Source organism: Lontra canadensis, unplaced genomic scaffold, assembly GCF_010015895.1.
Source record: "Lontra canadensis isolate GAN:19392208 unplaced genomic scaffold, GSC_riverotter_1.0 scaffold53, whole genome shotgun sequence".
Taxonomy (NCBI): Eukaryota; Metazoa; Chordata; class Mammalia; order Carnivora; family Mustelidae; genus Lontra; species Lontra canadensis.
This window is the reverse complement of record NW_022631047.1, coordinates 6,584,636-6,609,466: the sequence shown is the minus strand read 5'-3', so window position 1 is coordinate 6,609,466 and position 24,831 is coordinate 6,584,636. Positions and strand designations below refer to the sequence as shown.

General features: G+C 47.4%; 1 protein-coding gene across 1 annotated transcript in view; it reads left to right on the top strand.

The window, feature by feature from the left end:
- The window catches only part of PPM1H (protein phosphatase, Mg2+/Mn2+ dependent 1H), a 252,994-nt gene that overhangs the window by 192,772 nt on the left and 35,391 nt on the right, over positions 1-24,831 (top strand). The window contains exons 7-8 of the mRNA XM_032874649.1: positions 17,532-17,595; positions 21,067-21,174. Of these exons, the coding sequence (XP_032730540.1) occupies positions 17,532-17,595; positions 21,067-21,174 (172 nt within the window). The remainder of the gene's footprint in view (positions 1-17,531; positions 17,596-21,066; positions 21,175-24,831) is intronic.

The window sequence follows — 24,831 nt, the reverse complement described above, 5'->3', positions numbered from 1 at the left end:
TCTAACATTTATGACGGCCTTATTTCAGAGGACAGCCTGGACCCGTAACCTGAGACGGCCTGGCTTAGTTAGTACAGAGTTGATGGCTTTGGGAGATGGGCTCCATGGGTACTGGCCCTTGCTCTGCCAAGATTTCCGAGCCTTAGGCAAACCCTGGGCACCTAGTCTCTCATTTGTAAAATGCTTCCTTGGCCCCTTGCTGCCACCCTCTGTGTCTGGTGGGGGATGGGCTTTGCTCTGCTTTTCAGAGCTTCTGGAAAAGACAAATTCCATTTGAAAGATTTCAGTGATGGTAACCTTTCATTCTGATTTCTTGCAGCCTTAACTCTTTATTATTCTAACTTGATGATACATCAGGGTCATTTTCCCCTCATGTATTTCCTTTAAAATTATGAGCAAATCAGAGATTTTCCTACTGGGAGCAGAGGGGGGTCAACCACCATCTTCTATTCTGGCAAAGGAATACTTTTATTAAGGCAAAGGAAATACTTTTTCTATTCTGAGTGCTCTCCAGCACGGCAGCTGCTAGCCACCTGTGGTCATTTAAATTTATATTACTGAAAATTAAATAAAATTTAAAAATTTTTCCCAAGTCACACTAGCCACATCTCAATTGCTCTGTAGCTAGATGTGGCTGGTGGCTGGTGAATGTGGGGGTGCAGGTAAAGAGCATTGCCATCATCCCAGACAGTCCTGCTGATGGCCCCTGCTTCCTAGATAAAGTAAGGGTATGGGTCTAGCTGGGGGTTGGGGAGGACATGCAAGAAGCTATCTGTTAACATCCCAATGGCAAGGGATTTAAAAAAGAAAATGACAGCTGAGCACAGATAGGGCACGTGAGTGGAACTGCATGGCCACATGTGGCTTCTGGCCCCGCTGCTGCTCGCCTTAGAGGTGACTGGGGAATGGACTTCACTCCACTTCTCAGATCTTTAGAGGCCTTAGCTGCTGTGTGTAGGGACAGCTCATCTCCCAAGGTCACTCCTTGGCAAGCCTGCTGGCGAGCCTAAAACCTGAAGAGGACCCGTTTCCTTGCCCGGTCAGGAGTCTGCCTCCCTCAGCCATCCTCTGCCAGCTGCCTGCTGGACTGGTCCCGGCCATGGTCCCTTTGGTGCCTCTCGCTTTTCCTTCTGCTTTTTGGGGGGAGTGTTTCAGACCCTGAGGGTCTGATTGAAAAAGCAACTTCACTTCCAACCCTTCCCATTCTGTTTGGGGTGAACTCTGTTCTCCATCTGCAGCCTGGAACCTAGCTCGGGGATGAGAGCCACAGCCCCATGGCACTGGGCTTCTTACCAATAATCCAAGCATTTTTTGGAAAGAAACTCACTGGAGGCAGCCCTAAGCATGGTCTGGAGAGCTGCTGGGTCGAGTTTTACAAATATTGTAGATGGGGCTTCTATCTTCTTCTTTACTGCTCTTTTCAGTGCCCTCTGACAACACATTCAGGCAGGCTGACGGGGAAGTGGATAAGCAGATTGAGAAATGCCACAGAATGCTTTATGAAGCCAACTCCAGAGCTGCACCCGCATATAATATAAATTGATTTATTGAATCAAGCACAGAAGCCCTGTTACAGAAACCCCAGGCTTTATCCTCTGGAGGACCACCTATTAAAGCAGCCCCAACTGACACTCCTCATTAGCTTTTCCACTGATCCCCAGGCACTTTTTAAAGGGACAGTGTCCCTCTTTTGGGCCTGAATTTATATGTTGGCCATGCCTGTGAGTCTAATTAGCTTAGCATTATTAATCTTACTCGGAAAGCCTGCATTTTCTATAACAGCTTGACTCTTGAGTTTTAAAGAGTAATTGGAAATCTCAAACCCTGTCCTTTTCCCTCTCTTTGTTTTTAATTACCTTTAACCCAATCTTTGGAAACCTACCTGCATGTGTCTCTTGACTAGCAAACATCTTTAGAGCACCAAAGGATTTCTCAGTCCCGTCTTGGTGCAAATCCTGACATTACTGTTGTGCCACAGACCTCACGGGGAGGCTTTTTAAACCCACCGGAGAAATATCACATTTTAATTTTATAATTACTTCACAAGAAAGCAGGCCTTTCCCTAGTTAAACCTGGTATTAATTTCCTCCCAGCAACTTGTATTTTCATAACTTAATGATTATGGGCCACCTCGGCCACACTCTGATTGCCCAAAGCAATCTGGAAATCCAACCTTGCAGAGAAGGGAAGGGCCTGGACGTCGTTGCAGAGAATTTTAACCCTGTGGATTATTCAGGATGGGCATTGGCTGGGACAGGGAGCAGGCTCCCGGAAAGTCCTCATGTCCCAAGTTCCAGTGGAACCCGGGGCTGACGTCCGAATAGGTCAGCCTCACATGGGGAGGGTCCGTTCTCAGATGATGAATGATCATTTGCGACGTGCATGTTCCGCAGCTTCTCGGGCTTTGTGGCTCTCGCAGCAGGAGCAGCAGGGAACAGTCTGCCCTGCTGGGTGCAGCCCATCTTCTGACAGTGATAAATGACTCCCTTCTCCCTGCCCCCCTCCCTGCCACTCTGCCTATGCGGCCAGAGGAAGCTCTGAGGTATTTACAAATGGTTAGAAGGCAAGATAGACAGGCATTGTCAGCCCATGGGGAGGGGGAAGAAGAGAGATGCCCAGGCTCATTCCCCAGTGATCGTCCACTCACACACACTCTCTCTGCTCTAACATTGGGCTAAAGTGGCCACACTACTGCCAAGCCTTTCTTTCCCCCTGAGAACCTTTGAACAGTCACAGCATTTGTTGGTACCCATTCATATACCCCTAAGTAGAGTGTACCTCCCCCCCTTCCCCAGTGACCCTTTTGGGACCTGCGTGGTGGTGACTTCACTCTCTGTCATCTGGGGAAGGGCTTGCATAAATCCCTGTGAAAATAGCTAGTGTCCTTTTAACCAAGGACCCCCAGGGCAGACAGGCACTTGTCTGTATATATGGCAAACTTTTATTGTCTGCATGCTGCCTGTTAGACATCGAGCTGTAGTTAAGAACAGGGGTGTGGAGCTAGACTTCCTGGCTGGGTCCCCACGTGTGGCTTGGACAGATCATGTCACTCTGGCTTTCCCACGTGTTGGTGGGATTCATGACAGTAATAATAGGATGTCATGAGCTGGTATGGTCATGTGTTCAACACAGTCTGCCATGTCAGAAGTGCTCTAGGTGCCCAGTAATCATTGGATACTCTGGGGTATGAGGTGGTCGGCAAAGTTTGATCCTTGTCTCAGGAGGTCTACAACCGAAAAGGGGTAGAGTTGCTTGTTTCTCAAAGTAGTGGGAGGCTAGAAACCAAAAAGTAAAAGGATGGCAGTTTAGAGAAGCAAGAGACGGATGAAGGTCCAGGTGTGCTGACTGCTTTTACCTGGCAGGCCTGTCCCACAGGCGCTGTGGCAGGTGAGCACAGAGAAGGTGGGGCTGTTGTCTGGGGGAAGAGACATGCTCAGCACAATCTGGAAACCTCTCTTCCCCTGGGTACTGATGGGTAGGGTGTTTTCTGTTTTATTTGAAGGCCTTTTTGTTAGTTTTTACGGGGTTTTCTGGTCTATACATCGGCTCTACATCTGTTTTTGAGTCCTAGGTGCTGAACTTTTTAAGGTTCCCTATAGCCCTCCTGAGCCATACCCGGGGTGCTGGGATATCAGGCTGCTCAGAAGCCGAAGCGTGCCCTCGCATAGGAGGGGCCTTGCCAGATAGGACTGTGTTTGCTTCCTAGGGATGAGCAGCTGGCCCAGGAAGCAGCTGTCTGGAAAAGTGCTGAGCAGTACCACCTTACCTGTGAATCTATTCTTACATTCTCGAGAGCGAGGCAGGTAGATCTGTTGGAATTTGTGCAAAAATAACAAGACAGAATATAGAGCTTATTTACAAACAGCCTTGTGGGGACGTTCCGTGGGGGTGGATTTAAGACTGGAATTGGGCTGGGGGTTTTTTTTGTTTGTTTGTTTGTTGTTCTTTTTTAAGATTTTATTTATTTATTTGACAGAGATCACAAGTAGGCAGAGAGGCAGGCAGAGAGAGGAAGGGAAGCAGGCTCTCTGCAGAGCAGAGAGCCCGATGCGGGGCTCCATCCCAGGTCCCTGGGATCATGACCTGAGCTGAAGGCAGAGGCTTTAACCCATTGAGCCACCCAGGCGCCCCTGGGCTGGGTTTTTAAGATTGGAATTGGGCTGTGGGAAAACTTCATGGGGAAAGCTGTGTTTGAACCAGGAGGCTGAAATAAGAGAGGTTTAAGAGGGTTGAGGGCCAAAGGGAAGGACAGTTGGAAAAGAGGGCACAGTGCAAGTGAAAACCCAGAGGGATGAAAACAAGATGTGAGTTGGGGATGTGGAAGCCAGAGGTAATACCTGAAATAGTTTCGGGAGTCTGTGGGGAGGAGTAGGGCCCCTCTTTGTCTCAGAAGTCCCCTGCTGTGCCAGGCATTAACCCTTTATTTACCACACTAGAGGGATTCCAGGGGAGGGTCCAGAGCACCAGGAAAGGGCAAGGGGGTGGGTGTGGGGGCTTGGGACAGTCATTATTTGCCAAACAGGACAGAAGTGTTTCAGGGTGTTAAACTTAGGAATGTCCTGTATTGCTGTGTATCAGCTAGACAACATTGCAAGTGATCGTCAGATGTAAGTGACATGCAAATGAAGGCCAGAGGGTGTGGGCAGGGGTGGGTAGTGAAGGGATCCAGTGATCTAGGGAAGTAGATTTAAGTCAACACAGGGGGAACTTTGAATGCAGTGCTAGGATGGCATGAACTAACATCTGATTTTCCCACCCTTAAGAGCTCTGCACCTCTGTAAAGTATGAAAATGACACACAGCACGGCCGAAATATGGAGCTGACAGTATATTTAGAAGGACATATGGTCCAATCCTCAGCCTATTTATAAGATCCTATTTTTAAGGAAATTCCAGAGAAGTGAGTGCTACAACACTTCACCAAATTCCCAGGTACTTAACCCCCTGCCAAGGAAACATTTTCCTGTGTCCAACCTGCATTCCTCCAGTTCTAAAATTTCACTCTCCTCAGAGCTTGATAAAGTGTTTTTCTTCTCTCTGCCACCCCTTCCCTCCCCACAAGGCTTCAGAGCAGAAAGTCAGTGTCCCTGGTTTCAAGCTGACAAGCCCATGCTGGTGCTAACCCACCACGGCTGGAAGACATCGTTGTCAGATTCAGCTGAGGTGCTAGTTGGAAGCCTCTGAGTTCTGGACTTACCCCAGGAATCCGCATGGCAGAGTGGGAGAACCAGCACCACTCTGAACCCCGCCGCCACATTCCGCTGAGCTTCAGACAGGAATTAGTCAGAGCAAGGGTCGGGTTTACGTCTGTGCCTTGCTGAAGAACTAAATACGCTTCTTTCTGTAAGAACTGGAAATCATGTCAATACATTCCTTTTTCTGTTCCTCACCTTGTGCTGGTAAAAGCAGTAGTACTCTACAAAGTCTGGCTTCAGATTCCACTAGGACTGAGCCAGCTTTGTCCATCACCCAGGTTCAATCTAATGCAGTACATTGTTGTGCTCAGGAACTTAAGAGGACAGAGCACAGGGCTTCATCTTTGTCACATAAAGTGGATGTTTTAACCATTCCTCCTTCAGTAACATGTTGTATTGGGCGCTGGAGACAGAAAGAAGATGAAAACAATCCCCACCCTTACGGTGCTTACAGTGTGGTATAGGACAAACTCATCCCGAAAGGGGCAGATGAATATTTACACACAGTGAAGCTTTTTCTTCTGGAGTGATTATTAAAAGCATTCTAGAATCCCTGAGGTCCTGGAATCTGTATTTAAAAAAGAAAAAAAAAAAAAAAAAGCTCCCAGGTGATTCTTGTACATCCTTGAACATTGGCTTTGAGCAGCCTTAGAGATTTTTACCATGGTGCTGAGTAACTGCTAGCAGAAATGGTGGGTTAAAGAACACGAGGTAGCCTGGGCTTTTTTTTTTTTTTTCTAGCCTGGGCTTTTTATTAGATTTGTGACTTCTGGCCCCTGGTTTTCCTCTTGCTGTTGCATGGAAACTTGCTTGTCCATTTGTGTGGGCCAAGGACTCTGTGCAGGAGGGGTCGTGGACTGGACTGACAGTGGAAGATGGGAGATGGTTGGTGCCTACCGTGGGTCAGAGTTGAGTGTCTCTCTTCCTTCTTGATGCTTATGCAAATAACCTGGATAGTCCAGGCCCCAGACAGCCTAGAAATACATGGAGTAGTTAGGAAACCATGCTCCCAGGCATCCGACTTGCTGGTTTCTTACTCCGGTTCATCCTGAATAAGTAATACTCCCTCCCCAGATTTACCTAATCCTTTTACATGGCCTTGAATCACCCTATGAAAAACTGGGCACCAAAGTGTTGAAGATCTAAAATCTGCAGTTTACTGTCAACAGAACAATTTGAAAGTTCAGCCTCAGGTTAGACTGAATTCTACAGTGATCTTGAACATCCATCATATTGGCAAGAGAAGAAAAAGCTTAAGGAGGTGGTATGTTTAAACTTCTGTGTGACCTACTACTTTAAAAACCTGGGAGGTTGGGGGGTTGACTTTTTAAAAATTTGTATGATTTACCCTGATAATGAGGATTAGTAATTAAGCAATTTTATTGGATATCATTACATTTTATGGCATTTGCCACATACTCATTGCTCTTCAAGGATGGCAGAGAACCCAGTGCACTTTGGGGCAGACCTGGAAGTGAGTTTGACTTCTATTTCCAACGTGTGTGACCTCCATTTTCTTCTTTGGGTTAATGTTAATATCTGTCTTGCAGACTTGTTTGGAATTGCATAAGTTTTGAGGCGCCTGGTGGCTCAGGTGGTTTAAGCATCTGCCTTCGGCTCAGGTCATGATCTCAGGGTGCTAGGATCGAGTCCTGCATCAGTCTTCTTGCTCAGCGGGGAGCCTGCTTCTCCCTCTCCCTCTGCCAACTCCCCCTGCTTGTGCACGTGTGCATTCTCTCTCTCAAATAAGTAAAATCTTTAAAAAAATAATTACATAAATTTAAAAGATGTAAGTGCTTAGAACAGTCTCCAGAAGAAAGAAGATCATGCAACAAGTAATGGGTATGTTAGAACTTCTGTGAATGTTTGGGCCAAGGTGGCAGCAGAAGATTTAACAGTGGTTAAGTCAGTTGTTGCCTTTCCCCACCCATCATCTGAAACAGTGGGGCCAACTTGATGTTGGAGCCAAGAGTATGGTGTTCTTTCCATTGGTAAAGATCAGCAGCCATTGCCCAGGCCTGTGCTTCTTACCCTGAGGATCGAGTCATGTGAAGGTCAACAGAAGATTCCAGAAGACTAAGGATTTCAACTGAAGATTTTGGGGGTAGGAGAGGATATTTTTCTGTGTTGAGATAAATGTTATATATATGATTATTATGCAAAATTCTCATGTTTTTTTGGGCTAAAACAGAAGACTTGGAAAAGCACTAACTAATGCCTACTTTGAGATACCTGAGCTCTGCCCCAGGTGATGTGGCCAGTTCAAAGACACTCGAACGGAAGTGCTGAAATGATGTAGGTAGAGTCCTGGTGTGTGTGTGGTTTCCCCGTGGGAACACTGCAGGACTTGGTGCTCCCATGTACAAATACCCTTATGTCCAAAGAGACAGAAGCTTTGTGAGCCAGAGAAACTAGACTGCAGGAAAACCCTCTTTGCAGGGAACACTCTATCTGCTATTTTCTCACCACCATTCACGGAGATGGGGTCCATTTTGGTTACTTCTTGATTTGTATGTATCAACTTGGTTTCATACAACATAAAGGCCAGTGTCAATGAAATTCATGTTCGTTTCGGAATAGATGGTCCCTGAGAAAGCAGAAATCATTCCATGTCGTGTGCTCATAAAATAAGGATCTGTGATTCAGACCTATGGGAGATCTAAATGTTATTGATTAGAGAACAAAGCTCTCCTAGCCAAGTGCTAATGCACACCAAGTAAATACTGAGTCAGAAATCACTTCTAAATCTGAAATTTCCCTCAAAGTCATCTAGAATGATTTATCTTGAAATATTACTGGTTCTGGTTTGCAAACACACATGACCAGTTACATTTCTGAAAGATTGACTCAAAGCATCTTCTGTGTGAGTTCTTTTCCATTCCTAACCTTAGGCCTCAGTGTTAAGGGACGACCTTTACTTCATTTATATTATTTAACTCCACATTCCCAGCACCTGTGCCAGTGCCTGGCACTTGGTAGGTGCTCAGTAAACATTCATGAAGGATTCTAGTAGAGCCCATTACTCTCATCTAGTCCAGAAATGAGCTCCTGATTTGGAGCTACTAGGAGCAGGTCCTTTTCCTTTACCTAAGTTTTCAGCTGTGGGTAGGGGCCCATTAGTGGATTGTGAAAGCAGTTTAGTGTATGGAGATAAGCATTTTGAACAAATTAAGTAGTGTAAGGAGAAAAGAAAGTCTCCGTGTGTATAACACAGGAAGGGTAAATGTTGCTTCCTGAAATTCGTTAACAAGACCTGCTCTAAGCCAGCGGACTTTCCCCAGGAGCATGGGCCTCGTGCAGTGAGAGCAAGCTCTGATGCCTTGTGCTGTCCTGCACAGACCCAGTGTGAGGAAGAGGAGTCTTTAGGCCAAATTAGAAGAATGGTTACTGCTTCCAGAATTCCAGGCAGGATCTGGTTTGGACATGCCCGTGATGGGGAGCGGAGAGGTAGGCATTTCCCCAGGGATTCCAGGTCTGTTAGTTGGGGGATTTCCTTAAGGATAAATGCAATGCCAGGGAACAGAGCTTGAGTCCCATTAAGGAAAAAAGGTTTTCTGGAGAGAAAGCCAGAAGATTCTCCCTTTCATTTGTTTGTCTCATTAGAGACAGCCAGATATATGCAAGCTAGACAGCATTATACCTCCAAATTAGATCACCAAATATTAATCACGCTTTTACAATTCACGCTTATTATTTGAGGTTGAATTCAGACTATTGTACTGTATTAGCCCAAGAATATCAACTTGTATGTAGCTCAGGGCCTCCAGGCCTCAAATAAGTTAAACAAGGCTCCAAGGACTAAAAGGAGAACACAAGGTAGCATTTGTTTGTAGAGCCTCGGCCCCACGAGGAACTTTCTCGCGTAATCAAGGTATCAATTGACGACAACTGCTAGCACAGAATCCAGAAACTCAAAGCATCACAATATGACCCTGTCCCCCCAAATGTAGATTTACAAGTAACTGAGGCCTGCTGTGCAATGACACTTCTGTGGCAGAGATGTTGGCTCCACCCAGAAATATCTTAAAGGAGAATTCTGAACCCTCAAGCCACCTAGTAGATCCAGGATACTCCTCAGCCTTTTCCAGCTCACCCAGGGGCCACAACGGCTGCCTCGCATCCTTGTTCCAGATCTCTGACTTGAGCCCGAGTTCATTAAGCTTGGCTCAGATCCTCCTCCCTAACAGTTTAGTGACCTTTTCCCAGCGTATTAAGATTTGACCCAGAGATAAATTTAAGAAATTTCTGGGAGATGTCTTAACCGTAAGTCTTTGAAACCAGGACAAAAAGGCCTCTTGAAAGAAAATACTAAAAAAATAAGAGTAAGCTCTAATAAAAGACAAAATATTCTTGTGTTGCTTTACAGGAAACACATGGATACTCTTACGGTCAAGAGGGAGAGTGGGTTGCCCTGTGCAGGGCCTCCTCAAGGAGCAGGAAGCAGCCTCCATTTACTGCTCTGTGGCTTTGGGTTTGATTCCTTTGGAAATGCAGATGGCTGGCAGGAAAAAGGAAGCATGAGGTGATGGCCAGCTCTGTGTTGCTTTTTCCAGGAAGGTCTGGCCAGGGTGGGCGTGGAGAAAGGCGAGGCAGGGGAGAGCCTCTGCAGATTCCGTGAATTGCTGAATTGGGGTTGTGCCAAGCTCTTAAAAGCCATGAGTGGCATCTGGGCTCCAGGCATGTGTCTGCCCCTGGCCAGCCAGGCCCAGGTGGTGTTTCCTCCCCAGCCTCCTGGGATTCAAGTTCTTGTTGAGATTGGTTGTAGGAAGCAGAAGTGGTTGTAGGAAGCAGAAGTGGGGACCAAAGACCTAGACGCTTCTGCCCACCATCCTCCAGCCAGACCTGTTCAATCCCCATGTGGTGTGCCCCTGTCTAAGACTTGGTTTTTGCTGGGAGAAAATGAGACTTCCTGTGGCTTTTACCTTCCTCCCTGAAGGGGCATTCAGCTTCTCGCTGAGGGGGAGGGAAATGCTCCCTTTATGCCTATTGGAGACCAAGCCCAAAGCATCCCCTAAAGATTACTAGCTCAGGTATCTGAGTCTCTGATTCATCACTTTCGAGCAGAACAGTGGACCTCTCTGAATAAAGTTGCGCAGGCACTGTCCTTTGTGCTGTGTTATTATTAGCACCAGTAGGAAAGTATGAATTGGGGCGTCTTGGGTGTTCAGCAAGAAGCAGTTTTCCCGTGGGGATGTACTGTCTTCCGGCCTGTGCTCCCCAGTTATCTGTGCGATACACAAGCAGTGAAGAAAGAAGAAGGGCCCTAGGGCCACAGTTGTATGAAACAGGACATTCTCCTTCACAGAGGACTTCTCAGGCATCTTTGCATTCAGTCCTTGCAGCTTCTCCTGCAGAGTCCAGCTGAAGAAGCACGTTCCGTGAGGTTGAGGGATTTTGCCAAGGTCACTTGAAGACCGAGCTGAGACTTCAAAACCCCTGATTCCAGGCCTGACGTTCTCTACCAGACCCCAGCAGGAAGAAGGGAGGATCTAGGAACTCTGCTTCCCAGGGGAGGACAGGCATCCCGGGGCCGTGGTGAGAGGTCAACTAGTGGAAGAATGTGACTCACTGGCGTGTGTCTTTGGAGTCATACAAGTGGATTGTCGGGATTAGGCAGTCCCAGAGGGGTCACGTTCTTTGTGACCTTTTCTTAGCAAGCTAATATGGAAGAAATGTGTCTGGGTAACTCATCGGGAGAAATAATAGGCAAGAGGATCGTAAGTGCTATTTTTTTCATAACTTTATGACTCTGTACTGCTGTATATTGGTACTAAAGATGAACCTAAAATTCTAATGGAAAGAGATATACACCAGTCCAAGGTATCCCTGATTGGACTTGGCCCTGAATTTCAGCCATAAAAAGGCCTACCGTGAAGGCAAGACGAGTGGGGAAGCCAGGATTTTGTGATGTCCTTAGAGGAGGCCTGCGTGTGGAGGAGGAATGCTTGCCATCGTTCAGCGTTCATCCCTGTAGATCAGGTCAGCTTCACATCCACAGTGTGCTTCCACCGTGTAGACAGAAGGCCAGAGCAGCGGATAGACAGAGTGAATGTTCTGGGGCTGGGGGGCTAGAAAGAAGTAAACAAGATTAGATAAAAATCAGATAGCTTGAGATTGCATTGTGGAAACACTGTGAAGAGCCGCAGCATGATAGCCGGGAGCGGTTCAGAGAAGGCTGAGGGATGTGTGGGAGGTGGTTTGGGGGACCCAGCAGAAGAAGGGCCCGGGCAGAGGGAACAACGTGGCCCCGGGGCACAGTCGAGGGACAGCGAGCAAGCTGGCATTGGAAGAGCCTAGTGGAGGGATAAAGGAGGTCAGAGCAGCATGTGAAGATCAGATCACAGAGGCCTTGTTGTCCAATGGGGAATTTTAAGCTGAAGAGTGAGGCTTGTGAATTAAAAGAGAGAAATGGTTGTGGGAGATTGGCTAGCAGGCTGCTCGGCCAGACCGAAAATACAGGCAAACCTTTCTCTGCAAACAATTATGGAACTGACCATGGACAAGAGGTGTTCATCCTGGAAGAGTCTTATAATAGCTGCTCATCAGGAGGGGGAAAGGACATCCATGTGGCCATACAGGGACCTCTTGAGCTCAGATGTCCAGAGAATGTGTCTAAAAGATTGCAGAGAGCAGCGTAGAGCCAGCCGAGACTGGAGGCAGCCAAGGGACATGTCTGTGGGTGGGCGTCAGTCACAGGCAGCACCTCTGAGGCCCAGAGAGCAGGCAGAGAGGCTGGGAAGGCGCTCTGCGTTTGTTTTGTGGACATGTGTAGGACGAGAAAATACAAAAGGGCAGAATAAAGGTGCTGCCTGGGGTCATGGGCATTCACTGATTTGCTCACACAGTCAGATATTTCTTGAGCACCTGCTACACACTGGGCCCTCTTTTAAATACCGGGGACACCACAGGGGGCAAAATGAGAGTGGCTGTCCTCACAGAACTTCTGTGGGGCCAGGGTTGCAGGAAAACAATAGAAAAAATAAACACACGGAAGTAAAACACTTTAAGTGTTAGGTGGGGGTAGATGACAAGGACAAAAATAAAACCAAGAAGGGGGAGAGGAAAGTTGGGGGAGGGGAGCAATGTTAAAGAAGGTCATTTCATTATTTGGCTTTTATTTAGAGTATGATGGGGAAATCATTGGGGGTTTGAACAGGGTAATGACGCTCTCTGACATTTTAAAATAATTACTCTGGTTGCTCTGAGAATAGAGATAAAGGACAAAACCGAGCAGTTTCCAGAACCTTCACCGCTTCATCCAGGTCCTGGCACCGTCTGCTCTTACCCCAATAATTGCAGGCAGGCCCAGTGAGGCAATTGCCATGGTGTGGGCCAGAGACGGTGGTGGTGGCAAAGGTCCTGGACCTGTTGGGAAGGTAGAGCTGACCGTATTCAGTAGGACAGGGGCAGACGAAACCCTGAGTTCCTTTTGTGTTTCCCTCTTACTAGAAGATAAAGTGGATGAGGAAGTTTAGGCTGCCAGCAAAAGAAGGATGCAAAAAACTGTCATGAATGATGGAGGCTGGCGGATGAATGTGTATGGCCAGGAGGGAGGTAGAGTGCTGGGATGGAGGAGCGGAAGTGGCTGGGAGCCCCAGCAAGCCAGTGGGAGAGGAGGGCTGGCTCGCAGTGGGAAGCTCCAAGGAGAGGATGCTCTTGGTGCAGCCCACATGACCAGGGTGCTGGGGAGCCATAAAGAAAGTTATCAGGAAGTAAGTAGGTTGGGAGTTAGAAAGTCAGGATTCCAGAAGCATCATCCACACATGTAAAATTACTGAGTCTAACAGTCCAGGAAAGAGCGGAAGCCACTCGGCGGAAGTCATCAGGGAGGATGGGAGGGCATCCGGGCCTTTGTGAGCAGGTGGAAGGATCGACTCGGTGGCAGCAAGCCTCATTCTAGACGGAGGAGTGAAACGGGAGCAGGCAGGACCTCCCTCTTGCCTTAGGAATCAGAGGACTTGGAGATACACTGGTGGCTGACTGAGGGGTTTAAGAAAGAATTTCCCAGGGCTGTTCTCCGACAGAATCAGGTGCTGCTGCGTGCGGCCGAACTCCCAGGACAATGACTTCCAGAGCAGTCCATTCTGTGACAGAGGCCAGGGACTCATAGGAGGCATGTTGGTATTGGAGGGACTCCCACGCTTGGGACACAGCTGACTTAGTGGCCTCTCAGTCTCTCTCGTGCTGAGCTTTTCCTTTCCATAGGTCTGGACCAGTGGTGCCTTCTTTGGCTTTCCAGCTTTGCAAAATCCACATTGTAAGGGAAGCCATCATTTTTCAAAAAATGTTTAATGGAAACTTCTTTGCTTAATGAAACTTGCCTCCACTTAGGGAAAGCCCTTTAACTGAGTAACTGAGCCCTTTTTTTTTTTTTTTTAAGATTTTATTTATTTATTTGACAGATAGAGATCACAAGTAGGCAGAGAGGCAGGCAGAGAGAGAGGAGGAAGCAGGCTCCCAGACGAGCAGAGAGCCCGATATGGGGCTCGATCCCAGGACCCTGGGATCATGACCAGAGCCGAAGGCAGAGGCTTTAACCCACTGAACCACCCAGGCGCCCCTAACTGAGCCCTTTTTAAGCCTTGATTTTTTTTCTCATTCTTCTGTCAGTTGGCCTCATAAATATTCATTAAGGATTGACCCCAAATAAAACTTATTCTGAAAATCTTTCCTAAGCCTTTCAGTTTTGCTTTCTTGTAACAAGTAATTCTTTAAATATGATCTCTGGTCAGTTATATTATTGTAAAATCTAGTGAGTAATTGATTCTTGGAGTTTTTAAATTGAATCAGGATTTGTGAAATCATGGGATCTGATACGAAGGAAGAGATATTTTCTATGAATCAAGTAACTCCCTCTCGTGGAGCTCCAGCTGCAAACAGTTGTCCTTCTCTTGTGTCCCCCAGCAGAGAAGGTGGCAGCCAAGGCTGAGCTGGAAGGGGAGAGAGAGTCAAGCCTACAGCCTGGGCATGGACTAGAATGCAATTTGAACAGCAGAAGGGCTTTCAGATGAGTATGGACAGGGGTGGCCCCCTAACCTGCAGACACACGTTTGCAGGAGGCCCGCTGTCCGTGGGGAGAGGGCTCCTGCAGGCTCGGTGGCCGTGGTGAAATGTCTGGTGGGCACATGTGGGTGCTTCCCTGACTTCCCGCCATCTTCCCTGTGGACCGTGTAGTGACACAGCCTCTGGTCTGTCCCCACATGGTCACCTTTTGTTCTTCTGCTCACACAGAAAATTCCTTTTCCTCTTTGGCCAAAGACACCTTTTCATCGTCCAGTGCCTGCTTTTCTCCCACTGGTAGGCAGGCAACAATGGTCTCATTGCAGATTTTTCAGCTAGAATGAGAGATCATGAGAGCTGAGCCCTGCTGTCCCCTTTCTTTGATGTGTTTTCTGGGAAGGTTTGAGTCTAGCTTCAGGCCACTAAGATGCTGTGTGGTCCTGGGAAAGTTACTTAACCTCTTGGAGCCTCAGTCTCCTCACCTGTCCGGTAGAACACTGCAGAACTTAGGAGACCTTTTGAGATACAGTAAGCCAGCCCCAAGCCCAGTGTGTGGCATGTGGGTGTTCGGTGAGTCAGAGCTGCTATCGTGGTTTGAGCTCATGTATGTAGACTTTAATCAAGTTACCAGTTTAATTACCTTACTCTAGAGTGTTTTTTTCTTTATTAGTCCAGATTTTAACTAGGAAAGGAAGTCCACCTGCTTTATCTGGTACCTGTGCTTAGGACGCAGAAGGACTGAGAGGGAGAGCATGTTGAACCTCTTTATTTATAGTTATTCACCCTTGTCATTCGTTGGTGACAGCAGGGGAGAGGGCTCTTACATGATTGGAAACCAACAATGGCAGGAACAGAATAAACCTTTTTCAAAGTTGTCCTTTCGTTTTTAATATTTTTGTTGTTTGGGAGGATGGAAAAAATAGCAACTAAAATATTAGAATTTGCCCTGGACCCTGTAGGTGACAACTCCAAAGGGAGTGTTTGTCTTTCAGAGCTGTGGTCACACAGACTTGATGTTCCTGAGGGTCTCTGTCCTGCGAGAATTTGATGGCCTGGGCTTTCAGAGGATCTGAGAACAGCTCTCTGGCTGCCTTTCAAGCCTGTTAAGAGTGCTCTTAGCCCATCTCTCCTGAGCTCGAAGTAATTTCCAGTCAGTGGTGTTAGAGTTGCTGCCTTCTGCTTCCCATTTAATCCCCGACTCCTGTGCCTTGCCCTAGTCCCCCTCCTGGTCCCGTCCCCTCTGTGTCCTCCTGAGTCTGGCCTCTCCTCTCCACACATCCCTGTCTACCATCCCCAAGCCCTGATCATGCCCACCTCAGAGCTTTTCTCAGGCCATGTCCCTCCTGTCCCTTGAGCCACATGGTCTGTCATCTTTAGGGTCAAGCTGGTTCATCAGCTGATTTTCAATATTAGCAAATGACCCTTGGTTTGTAGTAGGGGTTCTCAATTTTGACTGCACAATGGAATCCCCTGGTAGCTTAAAAAAACCCCAGTGCCTGGCTGTCATCCCCAGAGGTTCAGATTTAATTGTTCTGAGCTGTGACCTGGGTGTCTGGATTTTTAAAGGCTCTCCCAGGTGATTCCTTGTGCCACCGGGATTGAGAACCCCTGGTCTAAAAATTCATTCTTTCCCCGAGCTGAGTGTATTCTAATAATAACTCTGTTTGTTTCCCCAAATGACTTGTGTACCACTGCATTTTAAATAGTTCATGTGACTGTAAAAACATCAAAGTAGCTATTTCTACCTCGTGTTAATTTGGTAGATGGGGGGAAAGGAAATCGTACAGTTTTTTTGTGTTGTTGTTTTTTTTTTTTAATTGAATTCCTAGAGTACCTCTGGGCCCACTTGATGGCAGTACGAGCAGCTGCCATTTATGAAGCTCTCAGCCTGTGCCTGGCACCGTGCTAAAGACTTCCAGCGCTCGGCACGTTCTTTAGGCCTTCTTAATCCTCAGTCCCCAGAGTAGGTCTCAGTTTTCCTCTCGCTGATTAATGAGGATCCTCAGCCCCAGGGAGGTTCACCTGCTTGCCCAGGGCTGAACCGGGAACCCCGGCACATCTGGTACCCAGCCTTCACGGATCCCTTGGGAAGGAACCACTTACCTAAATAATTTCCCAGAAAATAAGGGTGTCCCTGTGTTAGCTTTGGGGTTGAACGCTCCTTGAATTGGGTTGTGTTCTTTTGTGTATCGAGAGCTTCCATAAATTTGATTTTTCATTCCCAAGTTGCCTATATATATCCAAGACTGGGAGCCCGTATCACAAATTCGTTTTCTTCTTGCCCTCAGCAGACGTGGTTTCAGAGAAGCGTCTTGTGTCTAGCGCCTCACTTTGTAGAAGCCACCCCAGGTTTTACCTAGTGACCCTGATACTTCTTTGAAAGGTGGTGAATAGGCAGGGCTGTCCCCATTTTGTAGAGAGGGGAGGTGGTGGGCCAGTATTCGTTATCTGTTGAATAGCAGTAATAGCTACACTGAATGAGTGCTTTCTAGGCTCCGCGCTGAGCTCGTTACAGCCTATGTGATTATCCTCATTTTACAGCTAAGGAAACCGAGACCAGAAAAGGTGGAGCTCCTTGCCCAGGTGGTACAGTTAGTTAGTAATTAGATGCCCTGTATTCTTTGCAGCTCGTTTGTTTTTTCACTCCTGATGAGCAAAATGGCAAGACGCAGACTTCATTTTCCCTCTCCTGGTAGCCTGGCCGGGCCTCGTGGTATATGCAGCGGCATCTGGACAGCCACGCCTAGAATAAACCACTGAAGCATAAACTGCATTTTCTTCCCATGTGTCGAATGGCCATTTAATAGCTATTGTGAAACAGAATTTTCTGCCAACCTTGAATGTCACACCGAGGTCAAACAGGCTCTAAATATTCCTTTTCCAGCCATCCCAGTACGAGGCTGCTTTGGTGTAAACAACCCCGGAAGGTCAGAACCAGCTTGAGGGGCAGTCCTGCTCTGCATCGGTCTCTGAGCTCTGCTGTTTCTCAGCTTTGCACTCATGACAGGACCCTTGTCACTGCTGCTGGGCCATTTCATAGAGTGCAGGCACAGATGCTGAGGACAATACCCACCTCCCCCCTTCTTGTTGCTAAGTCTGAGTAGTTGCCTTATTTTCTCCCTCTGCAAGCGAACACAGAGTCGATAGCTTCTGGTTGGTTAATTATGTGTCCCCATACACAGTTCTGGAGGAAAAATAACTCCGTGTGCAGGGAGATTGGCAGCGTGGTGAGTGATGGAGCGTCTGGGAAAATGAACTACCCAGCCGCCTGTGTCAGGGCGGCGGGTCACTAATTGAGTGCAAACCTCTTTTTTTAATGTTGTTTATCCCCCTACAGGGCATACAAAACCATTGAGGATGATGACTTGAAGTTTCCCCTTATATACGGAGAAGGCAAGAAGGTAGGCATGTGCACTCCCCCCGGACCGAGAGAGCCAGGCTTCGTCCCCGCACCGCCCGTGGAGGTCTCCGCACCCCACTCAGCAGCCTGGCATTTTCTAGCCCTGACAGCTTGAAAGAATACCACCTTCCATCCTCCTTCAGGCCTCCTGTCATGAGGGTCTGAGGAGTGGCAGAGGTTAGGGAGGGGGGAGGTGAGTGGTGAGCATGAGGGACAAAAGTCCAGTTTATGAAAATAACATTCCATTTCTCAGATCTATCTGAGGAAATTTTTACAGTGTTTAACCACGAACGCATACACATAGTTCATCTCCCTGTGTTTCTGACAAGCCACGAGGCAGGCCGAGCCCACGGTGTTAGGTCCATTTGGCAGACGAGGCCGCTGAGACTCTGAGGAGAAATCAGCTTCCGCAGAGTCCCACAGCCAGTCAGGTGCAGGCGTGTAGGATATGTGGAGCCATGGCCGCTTCCCAGTTTCTAGAATGCTCACGCTCCACCATGATGAAGCCCTAGGATTCCGTGGACCAGAGCCCTGGCTGAGCTAGCAAAGCTCCTTGGTCATGAGCTCCCAGGGCCCCAGTGGGAACCACACCCTGAGCGGCAGGCACGTGGTGCAGCCCAGGAAGGCTGTCTGTCCGTCTGGATCTGGGAGCTGAGGCTGGAGGAGGTGGCCGTCCCAGACCAGAGATGAGGGGAAGCTTTGAAACAGTTTCCCAGTAAGAACAAACAGCTCTGAGTCATTGCATTCTTCCTCTGAACACGAATGCACTTCAGACTCTGTGCTGAGAGCTCCTGTTATAAGTGAAAAATGTGCTCACATTGAGAAAATCTTCAGATTAATTTTTTTCCAATATCTGATAGTTTTTTGGAGGAGGAAGTGACTCATAATAAAACTGAAGGGTGCCTTTATGGCCAGAACTTGAGCGTGTTTGTGCGTGTGTGTGCACGTGCATGCTTGGGCCTCTGAATGTGCATGTGTGGGAGAAGAACACGGGTTCACATTTGGGCTCATTGTAGCCGTGATTTCAGTGCAAGGGGGCATTCCGTGGAGGGACATGAAACACAAACATCTGGTTCACAGAGAGATCGTTTTTTGAATGAACTTTCCCCATTCATGGAAATGGGCCATCCCTGATTGAAAATCACGACGGGAAGGGACTCTGTTCCTGACAGTGTTGCGTGTGCCCGTCAGGAGGATGGGTACCATTACTGCACGTCTCTCAGCCCTGTGACCTGTGCCTCTAGCGGCGGTGCTTTGTGGGGCTGAGAGTCTCAGTATGACTGTCCCATACCCAGTGAGTTCCGGTAAGCTCAGCGCTACCTCCTGTTCCCTTTGCATCCATAGCACCTGCCCAGCCTGGTACCGACACACGGCTGGCTTTCCTTAAAGGCGTCAGGATTCAATACTCTTTTCCGTTACGTATGGTATCCTTTCCCCCATACCAGAGGAAGATGGACGAATGTGTTCTTAGAAGATGGTCAGAAGAAGAAGTAAAGGAGCCAGGGGCTTTCCCAGTTCAGCAAATGTTCATTTCACCTGGACATCACGTTCCCCAAGCGTTTCAGTTAATTAGGGCTTGACAGGTCTGTGATAGGCAGCTGGCAAGTTCTGTCGTCGTACCTGATGGCCTATTTAAAAGCCGGTGTGGCTCCTGTCTTTTCCGGGCTTGCTCTGTGGTGAAGCAGCACGAGACCCCTGTCAGGGGATCCATGATTTCTTGTGAAATCTTGACAGCTGCATCACGTCAGTTCTGTCAAGATCCTCTGTGGGGGTTTCTCTTCCCTGTCTGCATACACCTACCCAGAAGTTTCGGAAGATCGCCACAACCACAACTTCTCATTTTATTCCTGCCAATACTTTTAAGGATTTGTGTGGGTTACACCTACATACTTTGTAAACAAGTTCAGTAACTAGCAGAAACATCAGATTGCTTTAGACAAAACGCCCACCTGTGCTTTTCCAGCCAGAGGAGCTGCCATTGCACCGGGGAGAGCAGAAGGGCCGCCAGGGATTCAGAATTTTCACGCTTAGAGTTGAACACTTCTTAGCCAGTAGGGACCTGGTCCAGCTCCCCAGCGGACCAGAGAGTTTCTGCAGCCTGCCTGACCAGAGGTCCCCAGGCTTCGTATCACATGCCTCCATTTTATCCCCTTTGATTCTTGCCTTTAGAAAAATATGTCATGGTTTCATTTCCACTTTAATGCATACCTGCCCATCTTCTCATCTGAAAGCAGCTCCAAAATCCATAGCCTTTTCAGGAAAACAGGATGAAAATGCTGGTAATGTTTTAGATTGTACTGTTTCTTAGCCTTTACAAGTTACTCTTACTACCCAAAGAGTAGAGTGAGGATTCAAGCCCAGGTCTTGGCACCATGACTCTACCCTGGGTTTATTATTGATGGTCCCAGTGTTAGGCCACTGGGCTCCATTCTGTCAAGAATGACTTTCACTCCATCTCTCTCTGCTTCCCCGGCTCAACACTACCCATTCTTCTGCACAAAATTGTCATGCCACCACCTCCAGGAAACTTTCTCAGCAGAATGTTTGCCTCCTCTGAACTCCTATAACCCATGGTGCTGTGTCTTTCAGCACTTGGCCATATTTTACATATTTTATCTCCCTTCACAAGTTTCTTTTTATTAGGGACAAGTCCTTAGATATTTGTCCCCACAGCATGACTTCTGCACATAGTAGGTGCTCAGTAAATGTTTGGCTAAGTCAAAACTATGGCATCCCGGGAGATATTTAGGGTGACTGTGTAGGCATTAGTATAATAGTATTATTTCCTTAAAGCTTTGGGAAACCGAAACTGTTTAGAGAAGGCACAGGTGATCAGGTCTCAACCCTGAGCTCTCTCTGTAGTTATAACAAAGTGACATTTTTCTCCTTTCCACCCAGAGGGAATTCGTGGGGATCTTAGCAGGCCGGGTTGGAGAGTTGCAAAGAGTTTCTTTTCTCTAGACATGAAGTACACTATGTGAGCTTTGGGAGGGTGGGAGCTGCCACTCAGTTTTTTACATCTCTCAGTAGTGCCTAGCAGGAACTGGAGACATGCCTGGTGTGTTCAGTGAATTCTTGTAGGGTGGGTACATCATCGACCGACAGATGGATGGATGGACAGATCGCATTGGATTGGAACTGATTTTTGTAGCTGTAGACATCACACATGTTGGATTTAGTTTCCCAGATACCCTTCCTTCCAGTCTCTACAAAAGAAAGCTGAAAAGAGACAGCAGCAACCCATTAAACTTAGGATAATTGGTAGGACAACCACTCCTTAAGTTCATGAGTGATCTTGGTGAGCCTTTCCTTGGAAACAGCTACCCACAGAAGTTAGTAGCAGGGAACATGGAGAGGGACAGAAGGAATTGGAAAATGATTGCTTCTCTTCACCTGTGGCAGCTACATTGTGACAGGAATGCTTTCTCAGTCTGTGGGAGTGTTTCTGATGACCCTCTGCTTATACCCCTAGGCCCGAGTAATGGCAACTATTGGAGTGACCAGGGGACTTGGGGACCATGACCTGAAGGTGCATGACTCCAACATCTACATAAAACCATTCCTGTCTTCAGCTCCAGAGGTATGGTATGAAGTTTCTGTTTCTGTTTTGTGCAATAAACAATGGTCTGCGTGACTCCTGCTGTGACTCGCGCCCTACCTGCAGACAGTAGCTGGCTTATGTCACAGAGACTTGTGCTGTGTTCCTTTTACCCCCGCTCCATTTGTACTTTGACTGTCCTGGTTCCCACCCTCCTCATTCCCTGCCCAGGGCGTTGCACAGCCCCCTCGTGGCATTCCTGCCTCCTCAGTCCATTCCATATTTTATCATCAGGCATGTGTTCCCAGATAGGTTACTCTGACTCCTGTTTGTTTCAAAACCTTCAGTTCACCCCGTGGCTATAAGAATAGAGCCCAGACTCCTTCAGTTGGCATTTGAGGCATGTTATAATTTGGTCTGACTTTCTGGACCAAAAATTTGATCTTTGTTGCCCCAAACGAACCAGAAAGAATTTGCTGTGTCCTTCCTGTGCACAATCTTCAGTTTCCCAGAGTTGCTTAAACTGTTCTGACTAGAATGCCTTTCCTCCCCATCTCCAAACATCCAAAGTCTCCTGTGGAGACTTCCCTGATTTCTCCCTTCCCTGACCAGAGGTAATGTCGTCCCACAGGTCGTAAAGCAGCTGCCTTTTACCATCTTCCACTTTCTGCCTTATCACATCGTTGTTCGTATATATACCTTATCCCTTCTTCGATTTTAGTTGCCTGTAGAATTTGTATCATTGAGCTGATGTTTACAGAAGTTAATTGGAAAAGAAGTTGTCAACTCTTTGGTTAAAAACAATTTTTTTTTTCCTCACCTAAAACTAATGTTAGAAAAAGCCAACAACCTGTGTTTCGTATGATAGAGGAAACAATGTCAAGTTCTGTTTCAGGGTGTATCTTTAGAAAACGTTTTGGTTCTAAGTTGTAGAGAAATCTAAGTAGTAGTAGGTTAAGGGTCCATTTTTTTTTTTTCCCTATAGCAGACAGGCTGGAGCTTGGTGGCAGCTACTGTGGGTGCATGCCCTCCAGTGTGCCTGGACTGGCATCCCAGCTTCACTGCCTTTCACTTCAGGGTTGCAAGATGGTGGCAGCTGCTCCAAGCGTAGCATTTCCATGCAAGGCAGGAAGGAGGAGGCAGGCAGCCCGTCTGTCCCAACAGAGACTCCCTTGTGCACTTGTGTCTCGTTGGCCAGAACTGTGTCACATGACCTCCCCGGGCTGCGAGGAGGGTTGAGGGAGAGAGCTCCAGCTTTTCCAATTTTTACAATGGAGGGGAGCCAGGGAGAGGTGAGTCAGGAACCAATGGTGTTCGCATTCTGTCTAATTACCTTTTAAAGCAGTGCCTTGCCCCGGAATTGCCCAGAATGTTTAAACATAGCTCCATCTGCGTGTTCTTCCCAAGCATAGATGCTGTTTTATTGAAGGCTCTTTTTGTTGGAGGAAACCAAAATCCACTCATGCTAACTCAGAAGAGGAGGTGTTTATTATAATTATAGTAGAAGAGATGTTTATGGTGAACACAGGATGAACACAGGAAGAACCTTACCAGCCAGGCTTTATGGGAGGGGGGTTCTGGAATCAAGGCACCTGCAGAGAGCCTCAGCAGTGGGAGTCTGTACCTTCATGGAGGTATTGTGCCCTTACTGTGGCCAGTCATGTTCCATTTGTTTCTGCTACCAGTCAACCCAGTCCTTCACTCTCCTGATTCCTGATTGCCAGAGAGGAATCTCACTGGCCCAACTCCCTTTTTATACCAGGCCACAAGTGACTGCCCAGCCCATGAATTGCCCCTCCAGCTTGTCTACCCCAGAGCCCTCCGTGGGCACAAACAGCCATGTAGGCCCACCCCTTTGGCAGGGCTGTGAGCAGGGGTGTGATTTTTTTTGGAGTCTTTGTTGCTGATGCTGGCATTTAAAATACATGTAGCCAGAAGAGTTCTGGAAGTCACAGAGGGGACAATATCTAGTAGGTAGAAGGCCTGGAAGACACACACCTTTCCTGATATCACCCAGAATTTCAAATGAGATCAGCCTGGTCGGAATAATAACTACCATTCATCAGAGCCCGTAGGTGTCTCTGTTTTAAGCCTCCCAGCAATTCTGCGTGATGAGGACAATATGACATAAAACGTCCAGGGTGCCCCAGAAGCTTGTGGATTCCTGATCCTTCTATTCTGGCCAACCTCAGGATCCACGAATTATTGCTAAAACTACTCTTGGCTCCAGGAAAGCAATAAATACTGGACTCATGGACTCTATGCCCCCCTCTTGAGAGAGAGGCATTTATCAGACCTATTAAATGGTGCCATCGTCTTTCTACTTTGCAAAAGGGACAGATGAAGTGTGACTCATGTTCTTGGTGGCAAGGGCGGGGGGGAGTCCTCAGAAAGCACTAATTAACCATTTTGCTTCTTAAAGCAGAGTGAAAACCTTCTCCTCTCCTTCCACGCACACCTATGCTTTCTATATAAAGTGAGAAAAGGTGTGGTTTGGTTTGAATGAGAATGATTTCTGCCCAGTTAGATTATAGATCCTCTGATCACTCTGTTGCCGTGGTTCCAAAGAAGAGACTGTGGGTTAAAACTTGGGGGTGCATGGGAGACTCCCTGGGGACTGAGGAGAAAGCCCAGTCGGTTGATCACCTGTCTAGAGTGATGCTGATTTGCAGGGACCTGGGTTGGTTGGTTCAGCCTTGGTGAGGGACTGGACAGGTGGGCAGGGTGTTTAAAAGGAAACCGCCCACCTCTGGAGAAATATAAGAAATATAAAATATAAATACAAGAAATATAAGAAATAAAAGTGCCCTTAGAAAAGGTGTAGAGTTCAATAAGATGTAGTTTTGTAATAACAAGTAACATAACGGGTTGACTACTTAGTCTGGCTCAGACAACTTAATGTGTTTTCTGTACACAGTATCCTAGGACGGCCATATGCCTATTGTACCCATTTTGCAGATGGGGAAACTGAGCTGCAAAGAAGTGAAATAACTCCCCCAGTTATGACTCCCCCAGTTGTACGGTCATGAAATAACAAGATGGTACTTGTACCCAGGTCTGTCTAATTTGATGATGGTCTGTAGGGGAGAGAAGCTGAGTTCAAAGAAATGTCTCTGGACAATGTCTAAGGGACCCTCTGTGTATAGGTTCGAGGGGCTCTGAAGAGAATCTTTATCCTGGGACCTCAGTGGCTCAAGTTTCTCAGAGAAATACTGCTGGCCTCAGACTAAAGTTGTAGAAAATGATGGTGTACTAGAAAAAGTAATTGGGAAAGACAGTAATAGCCTTTGGTGTGTGCCAATCTCAGCCAGACAGAATTGTGCAAAATAAGATTGTGCACTTATAATTTAGCTTAATGGGTATGTAGTGTAGACCCGAAGATTCCTTTGCACAAGATTAAAATTGTTGTACATGTTAAGTGCTTCCAGATGGAGAGGACTTAGCCGGAATGAGGAAAGAGGGAGGGCGGTTAGAAGAGGAGGAGCAGCTAGAATTGGCTACTATGGAGGGGTACAAGAGACTCCCTCATCCCCTGTCTTGGGGTAGAAACTCCTCTTCCTTGAGTGCTAGTGATAGAGTCCCAACACTGGAGACATGGTGAATGGGCCTCTTCAGGGGAGCTCAGAAAGCCAGGTAAATTGAGCTAAACCGTCTAATGAAGAATGGCCTCCTTTCCTGCCTGTGTCCCCTCACCCCACA